The 25,812-nt window shown below is 44.8% G+C and overlaps 1 protein-coding gene across 1 annotated transcript in view; it reads right to left on the bottom strand.

Moving 5' to 3' along the window:
- Positions 1–25,812, bottom strand: part of GALNT10 (polypeptide N-acetylgalactosaminyltransferase 10) — a 270,053-nt gene that overhangs the window by 32,009 nt on the left and 212,232 nt on the right. Inside the window, exons 5-7 of the mRNA XM_064278619.1 lie at positions 19,027–19,212; positions 14,129–14,312; positions 8,025–8,142 (exon numbers count right to left, since the gene is read on the bottom strand). Coding sequence (XP_064134689.1) covers positions 8,025–8,142; positions 14,129–14,312; positions 19,027–19,212 — 488 coding nt within the window. The remainder of the gene's footprint in view (positions 1–8,024; positions 8,143–14,128; positions 14,313–19,026; positions 19,213–25,812) is intronic.

The following is a 25,812-nucleotide window of genomic DNA, read 5'->3' as shown; positions in this document are numbered from 1 at the left end:
ATCACCTACCCTTTCTGGGCAACAGGTCACATTACCCTTGGCCAGTTTCTGGGGTACATCTGCCTACTGTTCACACACAATTTTACTTAATCCTCCTGACAATGCTGTGAGTTTTATGGAAGGAAAATCTGGTAGTTTTTCTTAGCCTACCCTGGGCAGTGTTACCCTGGGCACTGGAGAACTGTGCCAGACTCTCAGCCAACCACATTAGGGTGACCTTCCTGACTTCTGCAGGGAAGGGCCTCCTTTCCCTGCCCATCACATGGTTCTCCGTCACCCCTTGCTCCCGAGAGGCCTGCCATCTCTCCAGGGGCAGGAGGGGCACAGTTCCCCCATGAGACTGTTTATCAGACCCTCTCCTCTTTAGGCCTTATTTGTGGGGAATTTCATCCTGAACTTGCAAATGACCTAAACACAGTGCTGGGGAGGGGGCTGAGAGTGCTTAAAAACCAACTTTTTTCTCTTCTTATTTAAACAAAAATCTTAATTTTTTTCCCCCGATTATAAAAATACCAGTACCAACTGTTGTCTAGTTGATTGTGACTCATGGTGACCCCGTGTGTGTCAGAGTAGAACTGTGCTCTGTAGGGTTTTCAACGGCTGATTATTTGGAAGTAGACTGCCAGGCCTTTCTTCTGAGGCACTTCTGGGTGGGCTCAAACTTCCAACTTTTTGGTTAATAGCCAAACATGTTAACCATTTGCACTACTCAGAGACTCTGATTATAAAAGTAACACAGACTTATTATGAACCAATTCAGTGTTACCGAAACACACGGGGCAGAAGGTGGCAGCTATACTCTAGCCCTCTCCCTGTGGCGGTCACCACTGACAGGAAGACTTCTGGGCCTTGGGGGTCAGAGCACAGGCTTGGGAGGAAGACAGCAGGGTTGAACCCCCATTCCAGCAGTGTGACTTTGCAGAAGTGATTTAACCTAAGCCTCATTCTCTTCATCTATGAAATGGGGATGAGAGCGTTGCCATGTGGATTAAGTGACAGTGCCGAGCCCCGGGCCCCACACATGATGAGTGTGAGCACTTGATGAAGGGCAGCTGGTATAAGTATAGCCTACACTTTCTCTTTGCATTTGTCATATTTGTAAAAGTTAAAAATGAAATCATATTAGATATATACTCTTCTGCACTTTAGGAGTCCTTGGGTAGTACAAACGGTTAACATACTCAGCTGCTAAAGGTTGGAGGTTTGAGTCCATCTAGAGACAGCTGGGAAGGAAGACCTAGCAATCTACTTCCAAAAAATCAGCCACTGAAAACTCTGTGGAGCACAGTTCTACCCTGACACACCTGGGGTCGCCATGAGTCAGGGCTGGCTCAGCTGCAACTAGTGCCTGGTAATCCTGCGCTTACTTTTTACTTTATTTTAGAGGCACCTCATTTCTTTTACGGGAACCCTGGCGGCATAGTGGTTCAGTGCTACGGCTGCTAACCAAGGGTTTGGCAGTTCGAATCGGCCAGGTGCTCCTTGGAAACTCTATGGGGCAGTTCTACTCTGTTCTGTAGGGTCACTGTGAGTCGGAATCAACTTGATGGCGGTGGGTTTGGTTTTGGTGGGTACTTCTTTTATATAATTATCTCATCGTTTATATGTGCCCTAATTTATTTAACCCTTGAAGATGTAATCAGGGTCATTTTCAGTTTTCCCCTATTATAAATAATGCTTCAGCCAATAGCTTCTACCTACATCTTTGCTCATTTACAGTTGTCTCTCTTGGATAAACTCCTGCGCGTGGGATTTCAGGGTCAGAGTACGCTTGCTTTAAGATGCAGCAGGTTTTGCCAAATTGCTACTCACGAAAGATATATACTTTTACATTTCCCAAAGCCCTCATCTTTTTCTCCAAGGTCTGCTCGGACTCTTCCACTTTCACGTGTCTCAGCGGCAGCTTTTCTAACCATGGCCTCCTGGGTAGTACTGTTTCTGCTCATCTTGCCACTACTGCCTCTAATTCAAACAGCCCCTCATATCTGTGTAAGTCAGAGGGTTTTCCCCACAACACATTATTTGATCCTCTCTCGTGAGGTAGGAAGGAAAACTATATCAGTACCCCCTCGAAATGAAGGCCAGCGAGGTCAAGCGATTGGTACCAAGTCCCCAAATGGATGGAGAGCAGAGATGAGAACCCAGGGCCCTGACTTCTCACTGAGGTCCTTTCCCAGCACACCCCATCAGCCAAACTGGGAAGGACGAGACAGGGCAGAGGAAGTTTGACCAGGTGGGCATTGATACCACTAACAGTTATTTAAAACACCTCTTAAGTGTCAGGCAGGAGCCTTGGTGGCACAGTGGTTAAGCACTCAGCTGCTAACTACAAGGTCGGCAGTTTGAACCCACTAGCCTCTCTGCGGGAGAAAGATGTGGCAGTCTGCTTCTGTAAAGATTTACAGCCTTGGAAACCCCATGGGGCAGTTCTACTCTGTCCCATAGGGTTGCTATGAGTCAGAACCTACTCTACAGCTGCGGGTTGGGATAGGTTATGTGCCAGCCACTGGGGGCATGGAGGTTGACAAGACCCTACTTCCAGGGAGCTCAGAGTCCCCTGGAAAAGACAGGCAGATCCCTGGGCCATGCCACATAGGTGTCAAGAGCCATGAAGGCATTGTAATATAGGGAGTGCAACGTTGGGCTGGTCCCTCATCAGCACAGGTAGCTCGAGTAAGGTAGAGAGAGGCCACCTACATGAGCTAAAAGTGAAAGGATGAACTTGGGTTGCTGAGACTAAGGAAAGGTGTTTCAGGAAGAATGAACAGTGTGCGTCCAAAGAGGGCCTGGAACAGGGCTGGGCTTGCAAGGAGTCCTGGGTGGCTGGGCCAGGTGGAGATCTGTGGTTTTCCCTGCCCCACATCTGTCCTCCCTTCTGGGCACAGTGCCTGGACTTTCCTTTGGGGAGCCAGGTGCCCCTACTCTCCTGGCTCCTCCAGAACTGGCATGTGACTGTGACCTGAAGAATGAGAACATTGCTCAGGGGTAGGCAAGGGACCAGCAGGCCAATGGGATCCAGTTTGGGGACTTCTAAGGAATGATGAGAAAGAAACTACTTCCACTGGGCTCGAAGTCCACAGCTGCTGGGGATTTCCACTGGAAAGCCTGCCTGAGAGGGAAACGAACCCAGGTGAGAGGCAAGGGAGTGAGAAAGCCTGAGCCCAGGTGAGATGGTGCAGTCCCTGGATCCAGCCAGGTCTGCAGGATCGAGCTGGGATTTCAGTCACGTGGGCCAATCAATTCTGGATTTTTGTTTAAATCAGATCGACTAGGGTTTTGATCACTTGTAATCAAGAGTCCAGACTAATGCACTGGGGTAAGAGGACAAGGGGAAGGGTGGGGCGACAAGCAGGGGCCAGCTCCTGAAGGCCACGCTGTGGAGTTGAAGATTTATCCAACCTCTAGAACTGGACAGACTCTAACTCCTAAGCGGGAGAACTTTGACAGTGTGACTATGTCTTTTGGAAATAAAAGCTCTATTAGCTAAGAGAGAGGGGGAAAAAAACCCAAGAACTTTTCCAGACATTTCAGAACCTTTGGAATATCTTTTCTTGGTTTTTCCCATCAGGACCAATGGCCTGGTCTGGAATTAGAGCCAAATTCTGAATCCATCAGCCCTGATAGCATGTATCAATTTATCTTAATTACTGAAAATACACTCACACCTTTCAAACCAATCTCTTCTCTCTGTCACCAAGAAGAAAAGGGATCTTGGCAGAGATTAATCAGAGGGAATTTGGCCCTGCATAAGCACCCTGCTCTGGCTGAAACAGAACTCCTGGCATTTCCGAGTAGAATTGCCAGCAGATGAATGGGCTCGCCTGTCCCCTGTGCTGTGGGCAGGCCTTCCACGGGGACCTGGAAGACAAAGCATGGACATATGGGCTGTCAGCAGCTCTGGGAACTTGAATTCTCAAAACGAGGAGAGAGAAAGCCAAGGGAGAAAAGCCTCTCTCCTAGACCTCACGTCTCCTCATTACACCGTCTCATTTCCCCTCGAGAGAGAAGGGCATAATTGGATCAAATGGAAACATGAGCCAGCCTCCTCCCCCTACCCGGATGAGAGGCTTCCAATATGGCTTCATTACCAAGCATTTTATAAATAAACTGTGTGGAGAAAAATGCCATTTGTTCTGCTGTAATTGCCTGATGAGCATCATTAGATGGGTCTTTGAAACACACAGAATGAAATCATTTTGGGTTTCGAAATTTCTTTGTGCAAATCCTTCTCCATTCACTATTCTCCATAGAGGGAGTTTTTGAAGGGAGACTTCTTGACCAAGGATCCAGTTCAGAGCTTGGAGGGTAACACTGGCCAGGGACACACCTGCTCTGAGTATTCAATCAACAAATACTTTCTAAGTGCCTACTCTGTGCCAGACAATCCTTTAGGTACTTGGGATATAAAAACAAAAAACCAAGTTCATTGCTGTCGAGTCAATTCTGACTCATAGTGACCCTATAGGACAGAGTAGAACTGCCCCCATAGAGTTTCCAAGGAGTGGCTGGTGGATTTGAACTGCCGACCTTTTGGTTAGCAGCCAAGCTCTTAACCACTGCACCACCAGGGCAGTGAATAAAAGATACACAGTGTTATGGATTGAATTGTGTCCCCCCAAAATATCTGTCAACTTGGCTAGTCGTGATTCCCAGTATTGTATGGAATTTGGAGCTGTAGCCTACTAGACTGTGAGAGAATACATTTCTCTTTGTTAAAGCCACCCACTTGTGGTATTTCTATTACAGCAGCACTAGAGCACTAAGACACAAAGGTCTCTGCCCACTGAAGTTTACATTCCAGTGAGAACTCAACACAGGTGCGTCCATTTCTCGGCACAAACTTGGTAGAAAACCTTATAATCAAGTTTGTTTAATTGACTGATTGGGGAACTGTGAAATAAAAACCCTTCTGATTCCTGTGTGTGATTTTATTGCATGCTTCAGGGTGTAACATTTGGAAAACTAGATTGCATGTGCTAGGGTGACTAAATACATGACATATGTGCCATCACTCTCCACACCTATACCCGTGGAAGACATTACTAATCAATCGCTGCCCTGTTTTTTCTGATATGCTTGGATGTAGCCTGAGAACACGTATCAACACATAAGTGGGGCAGCCCCTAGCAATGAATCTGAGTTGGCTGAAGAGGTAACCTATTTGCTATTTCTGACTTAGCATATTAATTAATTATTAATCCATTTTGTTATTAATTCACTTTGCTGAGAGGCTGTGGAATATCCAAGTAAATTAGCACTAACTCCAGGAGAAGGCAAACACCAAGAAGGAAAAAGTAAGAGATTGCAGCCACCTTCTTGGGCTGGTTTTCCGAATGCTCTTCTCTGATGTCCCTATAGAGGTCTATACAACATAGCAGGTCAAAGTACAGCTTTGAAGTCAGGCAGACCGGTATTCAGGCCCTAGTTCTGTTACTTCCAATTGTGTGGGGCCTTGGTCCGAGCCCAACTTGTCTGCCCTGTATAATAATGACACCACCCTCCCAGGATTGGTGTGAGGATTAAGTTAGCCAACATGTGTGAAGGGCCTTGCAGTGTCCTGTATACCAATCAAACATGTTGCCATTGAGTTGACTCAGACTCATTGCAACCCTACAGGACAGAGTAGAACTGTCCCATAGGGTTTCCAAGGAGTGGCTGGTGGATTTGAACTGCTGACCTTTTATTTGGCAGCCAAGCTTTTAACCACTACACCACCAGGGCATGGTCCTGTATACAGTAAGCACTTAACATTAGCTCCGGTCAGGACTGAAATTCAATCATTACACATAACAGTGGATGCACAATTGTTCACAGCTGGCACCCATTCTGACTGGTTGGTGCTTGCACCCTAATAGTTTTTAAATACTGTGACCATTACTCCCGGATATTATTTATTTAGGGGTCTGGACCTCTCATGGGAGACAGCTTCAAAACTCTGGAGGTTAAAATAGATACAGACTGGTATTTAAACCAAAATAATGTTTCAGTAGAATTCTAGGCTCTTGTTTTCTTGTTAATCAAGAATTTATGTTCCCTAATGCTGAACTTATTTTTTAATGCTGAACTAAAAAAGGAACCCTGGTGGCACAGTGGTTAAGTGTTCAGCTGCTAATTGAAAGGTCAGTGGTTCGAACCCACCAGCTGCTTGCTCCACAGGAGAAAGATGTGGCAGTCTGCTTCCATAAAGATTACAGCCTTGGAAATCCTATGGAACAGTTCTACCCTGTCCTATAGGGTTGCTATGAGTCGGAAATGACTCGTTGACAAGGGGTTTGGTTTTTGGTTTAGTAATTCTGAACTGCTAGACCAGTGGTGTAGATAATAACAATAATGACATTGATAATAATAATAATGTTTAGGATATTTATTAGGAAGCACCTTACAAGTATGATTTCATTTAATCCTCCTAACGAACCTGTGAGGATAAAGTATCATTAAACCCATTTTACAGAAGTAGAAACGAAGGCTCAGTGAAGTGAAGATTCCTTGTCCAAGATCACACAGCTGGTAGGAAGTGACAGAAATAGGATCTGACATAGGTAATCTGGACCTAGCACCAAAGTCTTAATCACTGCATAAGTAGTTGATGTCTGACTCAGAGGGCATCAGGGTTGTATGTTCATGGCGTTGGCTCAGGGGTGTTAGAACTGGGCTCTGGCAGACCACAAGGGCATAGACAAGCTAGCCCTCCACTCAGAGGGACTGAGCCTCTGTTCTTCACCTGAGAACAAGACAGAACTCCACAATCAAAGAGGAGAATGTGGCCTCAGAAGTTGGGGTGGTTAACTAGTAACCACCATCTCTTTTACTACCATTGTCAGAAAGCTTCTATAGCACACAGGCTAGTCAAATCAGTTATTCCATTGTTGACGAATAGATTCTGAAACATAGTGACCCTATAGGACAGAGTAGAACTGCCCCTTAGGGTTTCTGAGGCTGTAATTTTTATGGAGGAAGATTGATACATCCTTCTGCAGAGCAGCTAGTGGGTTCGAACTGCTGACCTTTTGGTTAGCACCAAGTGCTTAACCACTACACCACCAAGGCGCCTTCCAGTCAGTTTATTGTAGATATTTATTACCTGAATCTTTAACAATTTTTACCAATTATTAATTGCTGGCCATGTTCCCAGGTTGTGCGTGCTAACCACTTTTTAGAATTATTTCATTTAATCTTCACAATAGCTCTGTAAGGCAGCTAATATTATTCCCTTATTTCAGATGAAGAAAGAGAGCTCAGAGAGGCAATATAACTTTCCCAAAGTCACACAGCTACTGAGTGGTGGAGCTGGGACTTGAATCCAGGCCTTCCTGACTCCACAACTCAGGTTCTTATTCACTTGTCTCTATATCAAACTCCATCAGGGACAGATACAAAAGGGAAAACTTGAGAGGGGTGACCAGGAAACAGAAGCCAACTCGGAATCTGTGACGCCCGGTGGCCATTCTCAGAGCGGAGCATTCTTCTAAGCCTACACGTCTTGTCTGACTTTCTTAGTTTCTCTTCACCACGCTGATTTGTTGGGCATCTCAAAAAGAGCACTGGCTGCTGTTGAGTGACCCTACGTGTGTCAGAATAGAACTGTACTCCCTAGGGCTTTCAATGACTGATTTTTCAGAAGTAGATTGCCAGGCCTTTCCTCTGAAGCAACTCTGGGTGGACCTGAACTTCCACCCTTTTGGTTAGCAGCCAAGCCCATTAACCATTTGCACCACCCAGATACACACCATCTTTATTGGAAGGGAGATCTGTCTTATTCCAACTCTGGTATCGTAAGAGACGTAAGGCAAACACCAGTCCCAGCTGCTGTGAAGACCAGCCTCTGGCAGCCTGAGGGACCCCTCACCTCAACAGAGAAAGGCCTGCTGGCTCCTGTCTGCATGACCTGAGGAGCAGAGGGGTTGCTGAACCCCGATGCCTCCAGATTGTTTCCCAGCTCAGATGAACGCTAGGCAAGCAGCCTGCCGGAACGTGTGCCAAGGAGGCTATGCCACAGAGAGGGGGCTCCCAGAGAGCTGGCTCACCTTGAACGAGATTTCATACTGCTCCCCTCCCCAGATCTCTAAGCCGGGGTCGTACCCGCCCAGCTCCCAGAACCACTTCCGATCCACAGCGAACAGTCCACCGGCCATCACAGGAGACCTGTCAGGGAAGAAAAATGTGCTGTGAAGATGTGACATCCTGGCTGAGGGCTCTTTGTGTGGCCTGATAATGTCACCTCCCTGATGGTGGTGCTCCGGGCTGCTTCATCCACGCAGCCTAGGGCCTGGCAGGGAATGTAAGGCCCTCTGGGTTAGGCCCAAGGCTTGCTTTCTTGCCTACGACTTCCCTTCATAAACCCTGCACTTGAGTCAAACTGATTCAAGGTGCCTTTCCACGGTCTACACCTGAGATTATTTGTGACATGAAATCACATCCTCCCCACCCGCTTTGGCTTTGCAGTTGCATCACCATCCCACTCTCTAGTCCTCCCATTGGTTAAATAGCCTGAATCAGGTCTTTCCAAGCCTGTCTATGCTGTAGAATCTCTTACAGGGGTTAAAAAAAAAAAATGCAGCTTGCTGGGCCCTACCCTGGACCTACTGAGGCAGAGCCTCTGGAAGATGGAGCCTAGGAATCTCTATTTTCTAAATGTTCCTTTGAGGATTCTTACTCTGTTCAGCATGGACACATGTTCTGCTGTGGTGTCTACTGTGGAAGCCACAATCTCTGCTGTTTTGGTCAGATTGGAAGACAGGATTAACTCCATTCATTCTCTCATTAGTTTAGTTGAGTGGCAGCTGTGAAGCAGGTGCTGGGAAAATGCTGAGGTAAATCAGAGTTGGACTGGGTATTCAGGGAGTGCCAGGACAGTGGGGCAGCCCTCTCAGGGTGGAAGGGTCCAGAAGCTCAGGCTGGGTATAGTAAGGGCCTCTGGGAGGTAGACTACTAGAGGAATGTAAAAGGAGTGTCTGCTTCCACTTGTGGGGGGCAAGGAGGGAGGCTGTGGCAAGAGTCAAGGAAGGAAGCCCAGAGGAGGTAGCCCCTGGGTGGGTTTGGACACGGGGAAAATGGGGAGAGAGGAAGGCACCCAGGAAGAGATAACAGCAAGGGCCTAGAGATGATAAATCGTGACGTGCTCACAGAGAACAGGAAGTCAGCTAGGCCAGAGGCGGACACCATGCTGTTACCTGCCCAAATCCCCCATGGGGCCACACACAGGGCCAGTACCTGATCCCTACAATGTCTGCTGTGTCCTCACCTGGCTATGCTACCCTAGAAAACTCCAAACACCGAGACAAAACATTCCAGCAGCAACCTCCTCTCTCTCTCCTGTCCTTGGGAATTCAGCAAGCTTACGGGGACCTGACTTAGGTAAAAAGACCTTATTTAACCCACTGGCCTCCCAGATGAGCCTTGATAGCACAGGAGGGGACCCTTTTAAAAGGGAATCCCTTTGAATATTTAAAGAGGGCTTGAATATTTTAGGTGCTGTATTAAACTAATTTATTAATTAAACTAATTTACTCTTCACGATGTCCTTATGAGGTAGGCCCCATTATTATCACCCCCATTTTACAGATGTAGAAACCAAGATATAGACAGGTGAGTAACTTACTCAAGGTTTTTCCCAGCTATGAAGCAGCACTGCTGGGATTTGAATCTACAATCTATGCCACAGTCCACCTTCCTAACTACTGCAATATCCTACCTCCTGTCAGGAAAGAACAATGGAGAAGCAGAGAAACAGTGAAAAGGGCAGGGATCAGAAGCACAGAGCTGAAATTGAAGTGAGCGTTTCCCAGCTTCTGATCCCCTGCCCTTTTCACTGTTTCTCTGCTTCTCCATTGTTCTTTCCTGACAGGAGGTAGGATATTGCAGTAGTTAGGAAGGTGGACATTGCTGTCTAATATGGCAGCCACTGGCCGCATGTGACTACAGAGCACTTGAAATGTGTCTAGTCTGAGGTGAGATGTGCCGTTGAGTATAAAATCTAGGGCTTTGAACCGGTTCCAGTTGAGAATTTGAATTTTCACTCCAGATGTACTGAATCAGAATCTACATTTTCACAAGATTCCCCTGATGATCCTTATGTATACATCATACATCTTTAACAAGATCCCCAGATCATGTACACAATAAGAACGACCCAGGGATCCTGTTAAAATGTAGACTGATTCTGTGTATCTGGGGATGGAAATGCAAATTCTCAGCAGGGGTTCAAACCGGAATGAACTGGTTTGAAGCCCTGGGTAAACTACATATTGGATTTTGAAGATTTAGTACGAAGAATATGAAACATCACCATTAGTAATTTTGTAATATTGACTACATGGTAAATGATACTTTATTTAGATAAAAAAATCTATTGTTAAAACAAATTCTACCTGTTTCTTTTTGCATTTTTTACGTGGTTACTAGAAAATTAAAAAAATTCCTTATGTGGTCTGCATTATATTGCTACTGGGCAGCGGCACTGACTTCACCTCTCTGAGTCTTTTCCCCATCCGCACGATGGACGTGGAGCTACACTGCCTGTCTTACGTTGCTGCCATGTTTCTAAAAGTACCCAGTACTATCAGAAAATAAAGTGTATTAGTATTAATTCCCCTTATCTTCTGAAGGTTGTGGGCTGTAAATCTGCTGTTTGGAGGGGCAGAGGGTATTTCTGACTTGGCACCTCATGGGAAATCAGACCCAAGACTCTTGCACACGAAAACCAGTCTGGGATGAAGCCTGTGGCAGGGGGGCAAGGAGCTGGGGAACTGGTAGGATATCAGCCTGAAGGCATTTTGGATGCTCCATGCTTTGCCTCCAGAGGGAGGCCTCTCTTCCTAGGCTGCCCCATTTTCTGCTATGTTCAGCCATAATAACAACAACAATTCTGAGGGTCTAGTATGTGCCACTCACTTTACTAACATTATCTCCAGCTCTCACAAGCTCTATTACTAGGCCTTTTTCAGAGAGAAGAATTTGAAATTCAGAAATGCTACATAATCTGCTCAACGGCATGTATGTTAGCAGGTGGATGAGCTGCGATTCAAACCAGGGTCTGCCGCCAAAGCTGGTAGCTTTCAAACAGCATTACCAAACGCTGTGCCTGTAGTCTGCCCACCCGCCGGGGCCCTGGAAGGTGTGCGGAGAAGGACCGGGCTTTCCCTAGGGGCCACTCCTCGGGGTTTTGTCCACGTGTAACACCGTAGAGAGAATTCCGTAAAGAATTAGAGAAGGCAAAGGATGGAGAGTCCCTCAGAAAGCACCCAGGCAAAGGGGGAAAGGAGGCTGGCTCTTGACTTTGGCTGTACATCAGAATCACCTATGGAGCTTTAAAAAACACTGATGCCTAGACCCCACCCTGAGACTCTGGTGTAATTGGCCTAGGGTGCATTCTGGGTGTTTGTATAAGCTTCCCACGTGTCAGTGTGCAGCCAGGGTGGAGTACCACTGCTCTGTGGCTAAAGCAGCCTCTTCAATACTCAGATGAGGAAACAAGTTGGGCCTTTGCTCCTAACTAGTGGCATGACTTGTACTTCCCTATTCTTCACAGCACAATGAGGAGGACCAACAGGCCAAAGTACCTTTCAAATCTAGGACCCATGGGTCTGCTCGTGGCAAGAGATCAAACAATAAAGGGGGTCTGACTGCACCTCAGTTACTCTGAAAATTTTGTTTTCTGGAGCAGCCATCTCTGACCTCAACCTCTGCTACTGGGGCACCCTGGGCAAATCTTGCTCCCTCTGAACTGTGGAGTCCACATCAGTTAAGCGGGGCTAATTCTACCTACAGCTGAGGACTCTCCTACGGGGATCATGTGCAATAATGGCAGTTGAAATTGCCAGCTCAGGCCAAATGTTAGTTATTCCTGTTACTGGTATTATTCTCCAAGAATTCAGGCAGACTGGGAGTTGACTTTGAGGTATATGCGGGAGCTGAGTGAAGGGCATGGTTTTGTATAAATGATATCTTTGGACTAGAATGGGATCTAATTTCTAATAGTAGCCTTTGACCGTGTTTAGAAGGATAGAGGAAGTCAGGACAAGAAAACAACTTTCTGACCTGTTCAAGATGCACGTGGACTCAACTCATGCCCCCTACTCTTGGCTCATGCCTTCCTGTGCCCAGCTGCCTTTTATTTCCTCAGATAAACCCAGCTCTTTCTACCTCTGAGACTTCTCTGGGGCCCACAGCATTAGGGACTTGACTCAGGAACTCTGGGTGTGCACTGTGCCCATGAAGATGGCTGAGCCACCAACAGCCCCCTTTTTCAGGTGGAGAGGGCAAAGGACAGAGAAGTTGGGGTTTGCTCGGGGCCAAAATGTGGTTAGGCAGGTGTGGTAGACAGAATAATGACCCCCCACAAAGATGTCCATGTCCTAATCCCTGGAACCTGTGAATGTTACATGATAAAAGGTACTCTGCAGATGTGATTAAGTTAAGAATTTTGAGATGGAAAGATTAGCTGGGTGGGCCCAACGTAATCATAAGGATCCTTATAAGACAGGCAGGAGATCGGAGTCAGAGACGGAGATGATGACAGAAGCAGAAGGCCAGAGAGAGAGAGATGGAGAGAGAGAGAGAGATTTGAAGATGCTGCTGGCTTTGAAGATGAAGGAAGGGGCCATAAATCAAGAAATGCAAGCAACCTCTAGAAGGCGGAAAAGGCAAGGAAATAGATTCTCCCCCAAAATCTACCAACCCTTTGATTTTAGACCCCCCCCCAAAAAAACCCAAACCCGTTGCCATTGAGTCCATTCTGACTCACAGTGACCCTATAGGACAGAGCAGAACTGCCCATAGAGTTTCCAAAGAGCACCTGGTGGATTGGAACTGCTGACCTTTTGGGCTAGCAGCTGTAGCACTTAATCACTACGCCACCAGGGTTTCCAATTTTAGCCCAGTAAGACCTATCCTGGACTTCTGACCTCCAAAAAAGGAAGACAATAAATTTGTGTTGTTTCAAGCCACTAAGTGTGTGGTAATTCGTTACAGCAGTGATATGAAACTAATACAGCAGGAAAGCCTAGACTTTGGCTTTGTACCCAGAGGTCTTTTCCGCACCCCTGGTAGGTGGAATAGAAGGCTCATGCGACAGCTGCGGGGGTGGGACACTAGAGAAGAGATTGGGCTCTATTTCTGGCTTAGCCACAAACTCATTGTGTGACGCAGGGCAACCCCTCCCTCTCCTGAGGCCTCAGTCTCCTCATTTGAAAGGGGGTTGGAATCCATTATTTGTAGGTTTCCTTCCAACTTTCACAGTTTACGAAGCTTTTAGCCTGGGCCATACAACCCCAAACGTGTGCTGTAGGATGAGCTGCCAATTCCCGAACACTTCTAAAGGAGTATAACAGAATGATGGGAAAATTGATTCTGGAGGTAGACAGACCTTCATTTGAATTTGACCTTTGCCACTTAATAGCCGTGTGACCTGAACCAGTTACTTAGCTTCTTAGAACCTTGGTTTCCCCATTTGGAAAACATGGATAATAATTTTTAGCGCATACGGTTGTTGGAAGTATAATGTTCTCAGCACTGCTCCTGGTACTTAGAAAGTAAGTGTTCAGTAAAGAGTGAGGATGATGATCACAGCTGGGTGCCAGGCTTGAAGAAGTCCCTGGGTGGTGCAAAAGGTTAAGTGCTCAACTACAAGCTGAAACGCTGGCAGTTCAAATCCACCTAGAGGTACCTTGGAAGATAGGCCTGGCGATCTACTTCTGAAAAAAAAAAAAAAAAAACTTCTGAAAGGTCCCAGAAAACCCTGTGAAGCAGCTCTACTCTGCACATATGGGGTTGCCGTGAGTTGGAACTGACTTGACAGCAACTGACAAGCAGCAGTCTGGTTTGAGGGGGAGGGTGGTGCTGAGCAGAGAATATGAGTGACCCTATTCAGTCCCAACTGGCAACCCTGAGAAACTGCAGAGGTGGGCAAGGAGGAGGTGAGCAGTTGGTGTCTCTGAGCTAAAGCTCTGTGATAAGCTGGGAGGGGCTGTGCTTCTGGTCAGGATACCTGACACTAGTTGCTGTGTGGGGTCTGGAAGCTGGACCTTCGGCACTGGACTTTCTGGGAGGTGGTGATCCTGAGCTGTGTGTGCAGGGGGGGGGGGAGTGTCACAGATTCAGCCACTGAGATGAGCCTGGGTCACATACTTACTCAAATGGGTCGCTGGGGTCAGCTTTCTGCAGCTCTGGAGGGATTGGGATCCGTTTGTAGTACATCTCCCAGTCAAACGCACCCCGCATGGCATCCCCCGCCTGCGTCTCATACCGGAAGTCGTCGTGGTCAATCACATCAATCATCGGGCATACGATGGTCTTGCGGTTCCGAGCAATGCGGTCTGAAGGTGCCAAGAGATGGCCATCAGATAAGGGAGGATAGTGGAGAAGCTAAGTGCACGGCCCTGTTCTACATCTTACTCGCATTTTAACACGTTTCTTGGGTGATTTCTCTGAACATTCCAGTTTGAAAATCCGTGGGAGGAAAGTAGAGCGCAGGTTTAAGCAAGATGGATCAGGACTCCCGACCTAGTCCCACCACCCATAATGGGGCCCTGGGACAGCTACTTAAATAAATAAGGTCTCCAAGCCCCAGTGTTTTCCTCTATGAAGTGGTGACAAGAAGCAGCTCTGCCTCATTGGTTATGAGGATTGGATACAATAATATTTGAAAAGTGCTTAGTGTAGGTGACTGTTAGTGGTCACCATGCTTATGACAAAGAGAGATTCATTTCCTCTAGAAGCGCCCCTCCTCAGGCCCTGCAGCCTCCCCAGTCCAAGTCCTGAAGTTGACTCCTGTCAGCCTAGCCCACTTGCCCCTCATGGTAGGCTCCCTGCCCCTGACGGCTCACCGGTGCCCTCTGGCTTCAGTCAATTAACAGATGACCCTCCTCCCAAGAGTGTTCTGTTCAATTTTTCCAACAGTCAGAACAATGGAAAAGGGAATGGACTGTCCTAGGGAGTAACGGCTTTCCCTGACTGGAGGTATGCAACTACCGCCCTGCGGGAGTGCTACAGGCTAGGTGATTCAAACATGGGAAAGGCAGCCCGGACCTTTCCAGATGTCTTTCCAGTCCCTTTCAAGCCTGGCAGAAGCTGATTCTATGGAATTCACTTTCTGCTCGGCCTTCAAATTCAAATTCTGCTAGACAGAATTCAAGTTAGTTTGCTCTTTCAATGTTCCTCCTGCCAGGAAGCCCTGACTGCAGCCAGGGGGCGGGAGTGAGCTGTTAGAGGCAGACAATCTGCCTTGAGGGGCACCAAGTGGGCTGGGCTGGCTGACTGGCTGCTTTGGGCCAGGAGTCAAGTTCAGGACTTGAAACGGGGAGCCTGGCAGGGCCAGAGCAGGCTGACACCTGTCTAGGGCCCAATTTTCATCAAGTTACGGCACGTTTTTCTTGCAGGAGACAGAGCAGCGCCTTTGCCTTTTTCTAAACTGCCAAGTCACAATTCATAAGTGGGTTGTGAGATTCATTTTGTTGTATGCATGTGTGTTGTAATGAAACAAAGAGTAATACAGAGTATCAAGGTGCATTCCAGGCGATAAGGCAAAGTACTGTTTCAGGAAACGTGTTTTAGTCACACTGCATGGTGTGTGCATTTGTCTATTGGATTGAGATGTCCAGCGTATTTCTAACCGTGGGGCATGGCCAAGAAGGCTTGAGAAATGCTACCTACGGGGAGTGTATCCCCAAGTGTAGACTGGGAGCCACCAGTGCCAGTGCATCTGGGATGTGTGTAAAAAATACACATGCAAAACAAGAAGCAAAAAATCACCCGTGCCAGCCTCTGTCCCAAGCCCAACGAATCAGTCTCTGGGGGTCAGCTTGTATCTGCCTGGTGGACAAGCTTCCTGGAATTTTTAAAGAAGCTTAAGAACCGTCTCTGGGCAAAGAGCTAGAGAAGAGTAGGGCACTGAACTGGTTTGTTCTGATTTGAACCCCTGCTGATAATTTGTATTTTTACTCCAGATATACAGAATCAGAATCTATGTTTTAACAAGATCCCTGGGTGATTCTTATTTATATATAAGGGTATCTATGAGAATCACCCAGGGATCTTGTTAAAGTGTAGATTCTGATTCAGTATATTTAGGATGGAAATAAAAATTCTCAACAGGGGCCTGAACCAGAACAAACCCATCTGCAGCCCTGGAGAAGAGCCTTCATTCCTAATTATTCACGGCCATTTGAGGGATTTCACTTCCAACAAGGTTTGGGCTTAGGACACAGTACTCTGCTGGATGCTGACTGGGAGGCATGAGGCCAAGGGGTAGCATCAGATGGGCAGCATCCCACGGTGTTGTGCTTGCTAGGGGACAGACTACCCAGGTTCAAGCCCTGGTTTTGTCACCTACTAGCAGTACAACCTTGGATGAGGACCTCTTACACCGTGGGGCCTCAGGTTCCTTGCCTGTAGAATGGAGGTGAGACAGCACCTGTCTCATGGGCTCTCTGTGAGGACTGAGACAATGCAGCCAAGAAGCTGAGCTTAGCCTCTAGCACATGATCGGCACCCAGCCAACATTCTCTGGGACCAGGACTACTGAGAGAAGCACAGGAGCAGAAGTTGAAAGGTTGAGCATCTCCCTCATTCTCTTTGCCCCTCAGTTTTCTCAATTGCAAAATGTGGATAATAATGCTTGGCCTGCCTGCTTCACCGTGTAAATGTCAAATTCAAATGCGTGAGAGGCCTAAAGAGCTAAGAGACTATTACAGTCATGACGATGATGATGATGAAGGAAATGATGATCAACGATGACTTTCCTTTGGGGGGCAGAATCTTTTCAGGCTCAGAAGTGCCTACTCTCCAAAACAGGCAGAGTGAGCCATGCATGGCAGTGTTAATGGTTTCATAGACAAAAGCCATGATGCTTTCTGTCAGCTGCTGATATAAGCAGGAGCAGACTTTTAAATCTACACCACTGCTTCACACTTCTATTGGAAAAAGAGAAAAAAAATAAAAAAGAAAGGGGGAAATGTTTCTTCCATGTGTCTGCAGATTAGGAAAATTACCCTCATACATTTCCATAGAAACAGAGTTAAGGGCTATCTAGGCTACCAGCTCAGCTTCGTGCCCTGCCACTTCATTCTCTTCATGAGTCATTGAATGACCGTACAGATGGGTCATTTCCTCAGAACTGTAAATTAGGCACTTTATGGTGGGGTTTTTTCTTTTTTCCTTTTCTTCCCCTTTGGGTAATAAGAGGCAGATGCAGAAGATCATTTGGTTTAATTAAATACAGTTTACCAGAAATTCTGGGCTATAACCTTTTCCTAACCCAGTGAGACCCTGAACCCTTGCAGTTAGAAGCTCATAATCTAATAACGAAGCTCTATGCTGATCTGTGTTAAAAAACAAATTTGTTGGATTATCCCATTTAACTGTGTGGGTTTTGCTTTCTGTTCTCGCCCTTAATGACAGTATTCTCTAACCAGTGCTATTCAGGTGTGATTCCTGGACCAGCGGCATTGGCATCACATGGGAGCTTGTTAGACATGCAGATTCTCAGGCCTCAGCCAGACCTTCTGGGTCAGAAACTCTGGGGGTGGGATATAGCACTCTGTTTTAACCAGAACTTCAAACTGATTGGTTCTGGTTCAAATGCCTGCTGAGAATTTGCATTTCCATTCCAGATATACTGAATCAGAATCTACATTTTAACAAGACTCCCAGGATGGGGATCAAACTGATTCTAAGCCCTGGTAACAACTCTTCCAGGTGGTCTGTTGCATGCTTAAGTTTTCCCTAAACTTCAGTCCGTTTTGCTCCCTAAACTTTCTGCTGTTTGTGAGTGCTTACCCATCTATTCTTGAAGAGTTATTTTCTCTCTAGACTGATGACCTGTTTCCCAATCTGTCTCCACTCCTGTCCCTCACCTGACTCCCAGTCTCATGGGGGACATTTCCTCCGTCTGCCAGCCAATACCAGTTCACTGCCTTCATCAAAGCAGGACTCCTCAGGATTCAGGTCTGCTTCTTCGACCAGCTACGAGGCTACCTCACTGCCCATTATCCAATACTCATGTCTCCATTTTGTTCATAAGCTATGGTGGGTAGGTGTCCTGGAGGTGCAGTGCTTAAGAGCTCGGCTGCTAACCAAAAGGTCGGCAGTTCGAATCCACCACCTACTCCTTGGAAACTCTATGGGGCAGTTCTACTCTGTCGTATAGGGTTGCTATGAGTAGGAATCGACTAGAGAGCAGTGTGTGACTCCTGGGTCAAGCTGCCTTGTCTATAGTTCTCCCCTGATATCTGTTGGAAACTCTTTCCTTAAAGGAAGTGAATTTAGGGAGGCAGTGTAGAACTGCAGAAGAGCACAGACTTTGGAGCCAGAAGATGGTGTCTTTGACACTTATGGCCCAAGAGGATTAGCGAGTCACTCAACTTCTCTGAACTTCAGTTTCTGCTGCTATAAAAAGGGGATGCTTTCTACCTTGCATGGTTTTGTGAGAATTAGAGATAATGCTTATAGCCTGCCTGGTTCACAGTAGCGGTGCAATAAATCGTTTTTATTCTAAGTTGATATGAAAAGAGCCAAAACCCATTGCTATAGAGTTAATTCCAACGCATAGCAACCCTACAGGACAGAGGAGAACTGCCCTACAGGGTTTCCAAGGAGCGGCTGGTAGATTCGATCTGCCGACCTTTGATTAGCAGCCAAGCTATTAACCACTGTGCCACCAGGGGTTCAATATGATGATGTTATCCTATAATTTGGCTCTTAACAGTAGAGACCTTGGCTTGCTTTCTGACAAAATTTGAGTTAATCTCAGGGAAGTAATCATGTCATTAGACATGCTGTGTGATACTTCAGGCAAGTCACTTCCACTTGCTGAGCCTTTTTCCTTCTCTGTAAAATGGAGGGGCATGACTGAATGGACTTTAAGGTCCCTTTGAGCACCCTTCCCTCATGGCACCTGGCATTGTGCTGGGTGCATCTCAAGCAGCCAGGGGAACCCTCGTGGACGACTCCCGGAAGAAGGCTGGGTGGCCTGGACCAGGGCGGCTGGCTCAGTCCAGGCCACCTACCTCCTCTTGGGAAGGGCTCCCTCACCGAGCAAGGGGGGCAGCCAGTTGACGTTGGCTTCACAGTGCGAGTCTAAAAACGTGATGACATCCCCAATTGCCGCGGAGGCCCCCAGCATCCGGGTTCTTATTAGACCTTCCCGTTTCTTGGTACGGAGAATCCTCACGCTGGGGAAAAGGGCCATGTAGTCTTCAAGTGGCTTCTTCAGGTGCTCTGTGAAGGAGATATTAGAGGACAGATGGATAGATGGATAAGAATCATTCTTAGTAATCATTCTTGATTACATGTGCACTGTACTTTACAGTTTACACACAGCTTTCTGGTTAACCACTTCACTGGACCTTTCAGATAGGGTTAAAACGGACAGAGATCATCAACTGTATGCTACAAATGGGGAAACTATGGTTCAAAGAGTTCAAATGACAGTGCTAGGCCTGGTTTACTGACAGATCTTCTGTACCAGTATGTGGGCATCTACGGTTTCTGGCTGGGACCCATTCCCTGTATTTCTGGTAATAATATCCTGATTTTCCTTTGGGAAACTGCCCCTCCCCTTCTTATCCATTAAGCTTGGGTAGGGCTGACCCCACCCCCTGGTTCCAAGGGAAAGGGGCACATAACTCAAGCTTGGCCAATCAGACCATTTCATTTTCTTGGCCACAGTGATTGGTTCAGGGATGGCCATGTGACCTGATTTGGTCCAAAAAGAGTGGGCCTTGAGGATTTTTTCAGAACCACTGGAAATGAGGTCCCTTCCTTTTGTTAGAGTTGCAAAGTTGGTTGGCTGTAAGTCTGGAGCTGCTGGCGACCATTTTTAGCAAAATGAGGGGATGGAAAGTGGCAGGGTATTATGGATTGAATTGTATCCCCCCAAAATGTGTGTCAGCTTGGCTAGGCCATGATTGCCAGTATTGTGTGGTTGTCCACCATTTTGTGATCTAATACGATTATCTTCTGTATTATAAATCTTAACCTCTATGATGTCAATGAGGTAGGATTAGAGGCAGTTATGTTAATAAGACAGGACTCAATCTACAGGATTAGGTTGTATCTTGAGTCCAGTCAATTTCTTTTGAGATATAAAAGAGAGAATCAAGCAGAGAGAAGAGGGACCTCCTGCCACTAAGAAAGAAGTGCTGGGAGAAGAGCATGTCCTTTGGACCTGGGATCCCTGCACTGAGAAGTTCCTAGACCAGGGGAAGATTGATGATAAGAACCTTCCCCAGAGAGAGAAAGCATTCCCCTGGATCTGGCATTCTGAATTCAGATTTCTAGCCTCTCAGACAGCGAGAGAAAAAATTTGTTTGTAAAAGCCATCCATTTGTGGTATTATTGTTATACGAGCACTAGATAAATAAGGGGGCCCTGGTGATGCAGTAGTTAAGAGCTATGGCTGCCAACCAAAAGGTCAGCAGTTTGAATCCACCAGCCACTCCTTGGAAACCCTACGGGGCAGTTCTACACTGTCCTATAGGGTTGCTATGAGTCAGAATTGACTCAATGGCAAGAAGAAAAAAAAAGAAAGATAACTAAGACATTTGAAATAGTCAAATAACCTTGAAAAAGAGTAACAAAGTTGGAGAATTCACATTTCCCAACTTCAAAACTTCATACAAAGCAACAGTAATTGAAACATGTGACATCGGCATAAAAATAGACGTACAGATCAAGAAAACAGAATTGAGAGTCCAGATACCAGATATACTGAATTAGAATCTACATTTTGGTGAGATCTCCTTAGGATTCTTAGGGATATACAAGAATCACCTGGGGGTCTTGTTACTGTAGATTCTGATTCAGTATACCTGTGGTAGAAATCCAAATTCTCAGCAGGGGTTTGAATCAGGAGAAAACAGTTCGAAGCCCTGCCAGAATTAAACACTCACATTTATGGTCAACTGATTTTTGACAAGGGGGCCAAGACAACTCGATGGGGAAAGAACAGTCCTTTCAACAAATGATGTTGGGACAACAGGATATCCATATGCAAAAGAATGAAGTTGGACTCCTACCTCATACCAAAAACAGATCTAAAATAAAAGAGCTAAAATTATAAAACTTTTAAAAGAAAGGTTAGACATACATGTTCATGGCTGTGGATTAAGCAATGATTTCTTAAATGTAACACCAAAAGCACAAAGTAACAATGACAAGAAAATAAACTGGACATCATCAAAATGAAAAGCTTTTGGGCTTCAAGAGACACTACCAAGAAAATAAAAAGACAATCCATACAATGGGAGAAAAATTTGTAAGTCATATATTTGGTAAGGAAATACATAAAGAGCTATTAAAACTCGCTGCTAACAAGAAGACAAACATCCAATTTAAATATGGACAAAGGATCTGAATGAACAGACACTGGAAAATAATCTGGCAGTTTCTTAAAAAGTTAAAAATATACTTACCATAAAATTTTTTTTTTTTTTATACAGCCCAGTAATTCTATTCCTAGGTATCTATTTAAGAGAAATAACAGCAAATGTCCACACAAAGTCTTGTACATGAATGATCACAGCAGGAATAGTAATAATAGCCCCAAATCTGGAGCTATCAAAATGTCTATTGACTGATGAGCAGATGAACAAAACGTGGTATATTCACACAACGGGATACTACTCATTAGTAAATAAGGGGTGAGTTGCTACAATGACATGGGTAAGCCTCACAAAATATTATGCTAGGTGAAGGAAGCCAGGCACAAAAGACTAGAGATTATATGATTTCATGTATATGAAATTTCTAGAAAGGCAAAACTACAGAGACAGAAAGGAAATCAGTAGTTACCTGGATCTGGGTTAGGAGTGGGAACTGACTGCAAACAGGCACAAGGGAACTTTTGGATTGTGGTGATAGTTTCACAACTGTGTTTTAAGTTTATTTAAAGAGCTCAGTGAACCGTTTATTTTTTTAAAAATGGTAATTTTTTAGGGTAGGTAAATTAATTATACCTCAATAAAGCTATTATATTCTTTAAAAAAACAACTGTGTTTCTATGTATTAGCAAACACCCATTGGGAAGTGCAGTGAAAAGGGTATTTGTAATAGCCTCACATATATAAAGATTCAAGTAAATAGACAGATAAATCATACTTATAGATGAGAAGACTCCATATTATTAAGATGTCACTTCTCAAATTGATCTATAGATTCAATACAATCCCAATAAAATCCCAGTAGAATTTTTTTTTTTTTTGGTAAAGAAACCGGCAACTTGGTTCTAAAATTTATATAGAAACACAAAGGACCTAGACAAATCAAAATAATCTTGAAAAAGACGAACAAATTTGGAGGACTCAAATTGATTTTAAAACTTACTGTAAGGAAGCCAAAAGGTGGAAACAACCTAAATGTCCCATTAACAGATAAACTAAATGTGATACATACATACAATGGAATACTACTCAGCCAGGAGAAGAAATGAAGTCTTAATACACGCTACAATATGGATGGAGCTTGAAGACATTAAAACACCCAAAAACAAAAAACCAAACCTGTCGCTGTCCATTCCGACTCATAGCAGCTCTATTGAATACGTTACGTTGAGTGAAATAAGTAGTCACAAAAGGACAAATATTGTATGACCTCACTTACATAAAAAGATAAGAAAAGGCAAATGTACCGAGACCAAAGTTTATGAGTGGTTACGAGGGGCAGGAGGGAGGGGGAAAGGGGAGTCAACGGTGATGGAAAAATCAAATCGATTGAGGGTGGGGTTGTTCAGCCGATTATTTTAATTGCTGTCAATAAGTTGTACATCTGTAAAAAGTTGAGCAGGGAAAAGATGTGTGATAGATACATTTACAATGATGACAAAAAAAAGAGTAGCTGCTGAGGCTGCTTACATATAAACAAAAACCTCATGGGATTTTGTTCCCTGATTTGGGAGTTTTAGGGTCATGGTTTCATGAACTTCCCAGTTAACTGGCCTAATTATGTGTTAAATGCTTCTGTTCTGCTTCCTAGTTCAGTGCATAAGTAAGTAGTGCCTTGTATCTCTCTCTTTTTTGTGTGCTTTAAGTGAAAATTTACAAATCAAGTCAGTCTCTCATACAAAAATTTATATACACCTTGCTATATACTCCTAGTTGCTCTCCCGCCAATGAGATAGCACACTCCTTCTCTCTGCCCTGTATTTCCATGTCCATTCAGCCAGTTTCTGACACCCTCTGCCCTCTCATCTCCCCTCCAGACAGGAGCTGCTTAGTCTCATGTGTTTACTTGATCCAAGAAGCTCACTCCTCACCAGTATCATTTTCTATCCCATAGTCCAGTCCAATCCCTGTCTGAAGAGTTGGCTTTGGGAATGATTCCTGTCTTGGGCTAACAGAAAGTCTGGGGACCACAATCTCTGGGGTCCTTCCAGTCTCAGTCAGACCACTAAGTCTGGTCTTTTTATGAGAATTTGAAGTCTGCATCCCACTGCTCTCCTGCTCCCTCAGGGGTTCTCTGTTGTGTTCCCTGTCAGGGCAGTCATCGGTTGTAGCTGGGCACCATCTAGTTCTTCTGGTCTCAGGCTGATGTAGCCTCTGGTTTATGTGGCTCTTTCTGTCTCTTGGGTTCATAAGTACCTTGAGTCTTTGGTGGTCTTCATTCTCCTTTGTTCCAGGTGGGTTGAGACCAATTGATGCATCTTAGATGGCTGCTTGCTAGCATTTAAGACCCCAGACGCCACTCTCCAAAGTGGGACACAGAAGGTTTTCTTGATAAACTTAGTTATGCCAATTGACTTAGATGTCCCCTGAATCCATGGTCCCCAGGCCCCCGCCCCTGCTCTGATGGCCTTTGAAATGTTCAGTTTATTCAGGAAACTTCTTTGCTTTTGGCTTAGTCCAGTTGTGCTGACTTCTCCTGTATTGTGTGTTGTCTTTCCCTTCACCTAAAACAGTTCTTGTTTACTATCTAATTAGTGAATACCCCTCTCCCTCCCTCCCTCCCCACCCTCACAACCATCAAAGAATATTTTCTTCTGTGTTTAAACTATTTCTTGAGTTCTTATAATAGTGATTTCATAAAATATTTGTCCTTTTGCAACTAATTTCACTCTGCATAATGCCTTCCGGATTCCTCCATGTTACGAAATGTTTCAATGTTTCACAGGTTCATCATTGTTCTTTATCGATGCATAGTATTCCATTGTGTGAATATGAATATACCATAATTTATTTATCCATTCACCTGTTGATGGGCACCTTGGTTGCTTTCATCTTTTTGCTATTGTAAACAGTCCTGGAATAAACATGGGTGTGCATATATGTTTCTGTAAAGGTTCTTATTTCTCTAGGATATATTCCAAGGAGTGGGATTGCTGGATCGTATGATAGTTCTAGGTTTTTAAGAAAGTGCCAAATCAATTTCCAAAGCGGTTGTACCATTTGACATTCCCACCAGCAGTGTATAAGTGTTCCAGTCTCTCCACAACCTCTCCAGCATTTATTTTGTGTTTTTTGGATTAATGCCAGCCTTGTTGAGATGGTATCTCATTGCAGTTTTAATTTGCATTTCTCTAAGTGCTAATGATTGTGAACATTTCCTCATGTATCTGTTAGCTGCCTGAATGTCTTCTTTGGTGAAGTGCCTGTTCATATCCTTTGCCCATTTTTCAATTGGGTTGTCTTTTTGTTGTTCAGTTTTTGCAGTATCATGTAGATTTTAGAGATCAGGCACTGATCAGAAATGTCATAGCTAAAAACGTTTTCCTAGTCTGTAAGTAATCTTTTTACTCTTTTGGTAAAGTCTTTGAATGAGCATAGGTGTTTGATTTTTAGAAGCTCCCAGTTATCTAGTTTCTCTTCTGGTGTTTGTACACTGTTAGTAATGTTCTGTATACTGTTTATGCCATGTATGAGGGCTCCTAGCATTGCCCCGATTTTTTTTTTCTATGATCTTTATCGTTTTAGATTTTATTTTTAGGTCTTTGATCCATTTTGAGTTAGTTTTTATGCATGGTGTGAAGTATGGGTCTTGTTTCATTTTTTTGCAGATGGATATCCAGTTATGCCAGGAACATTTGTTAAAGAGACTGTCTTTTCCCCATTTAACTGTTTTGGGGCCTTTGTCAAGTATCAGCTGCTCATAGGTGGATGGATTTATGTCTGGAGTCTCAATTCTGTTCCATTGGTCTATGTATCTGTTGTTGTACCAGGACCAGGCTGTTTTGACTACTATAGCGGTATAATATGTTCTAAAATCAGGTAGTTTGAAGCCTCCCACATTGTTCTTCTTTTTCAGTAATGCTGTACTTATCCAGGGCCTCTTTCCCATCCATATGAAATTGGTGACTTGTTTCTCCATCTCATTAAAAAATGTTGTTGGAATTTGGATTGGAATTGCATTGTATCTACAGATTGCTTTTGGTAGAATCAATATTTCTACAATGTTGAGCCTTCCTATCCATGAGCAAGGTATGTTTTTCCACTCATGTAAGTCTCTTTTGGTTTCTTGCAACAGTGTCTTGTAGTTTTCTTTGTATAGGTCTTTTACATTTCTGGTAAGATATATTCCTAAGTATTTTATCTTCTTGGGGGCTACTGTAAATGGTATTCATTTGTTGATTTCCTCTTCGAATTTCTTTTTGTTAGTGTAGAGGAATCCAACTGAGTTTTGGATGTTTACCTTGTATCCTGATACTCTGCTGAACTCTTCTATTAGTTTCAGTACTTTTCTCGGGGATTCTTTAGGGTTTTCTGCGTATAAGATCACGTCATCTGCAAACAGACATACTTTTACTTCTTCCTTACCAATCTGGGTGCTCTTTATTTCTTTATCTAGCCTAATTGCTTTGGCTAGGACCTCCAGCACAATGTTGAGTAA

This window comes from Loxodonta africana, chromosome 2 (assembly GCF_030014295.1).
Source record: "Loxodonta africana isolate mLoxAfr1 chromosome 2, mLoxAfr1.hap2, whole genome shotgun sequence".
In the NCBI taxonomy this organism is placed as follows: domain Eukaryota; kingdom Metazoa; phylum Chordata; class Mammalia; order Proboscidea; family Elephantidae; genus Loxodonta; species Loxodonta africana.
Note: the sequence above shows the minus strand (reverse complement) of the source record. Positions and strands in the feature narration are given on the sequence as shown.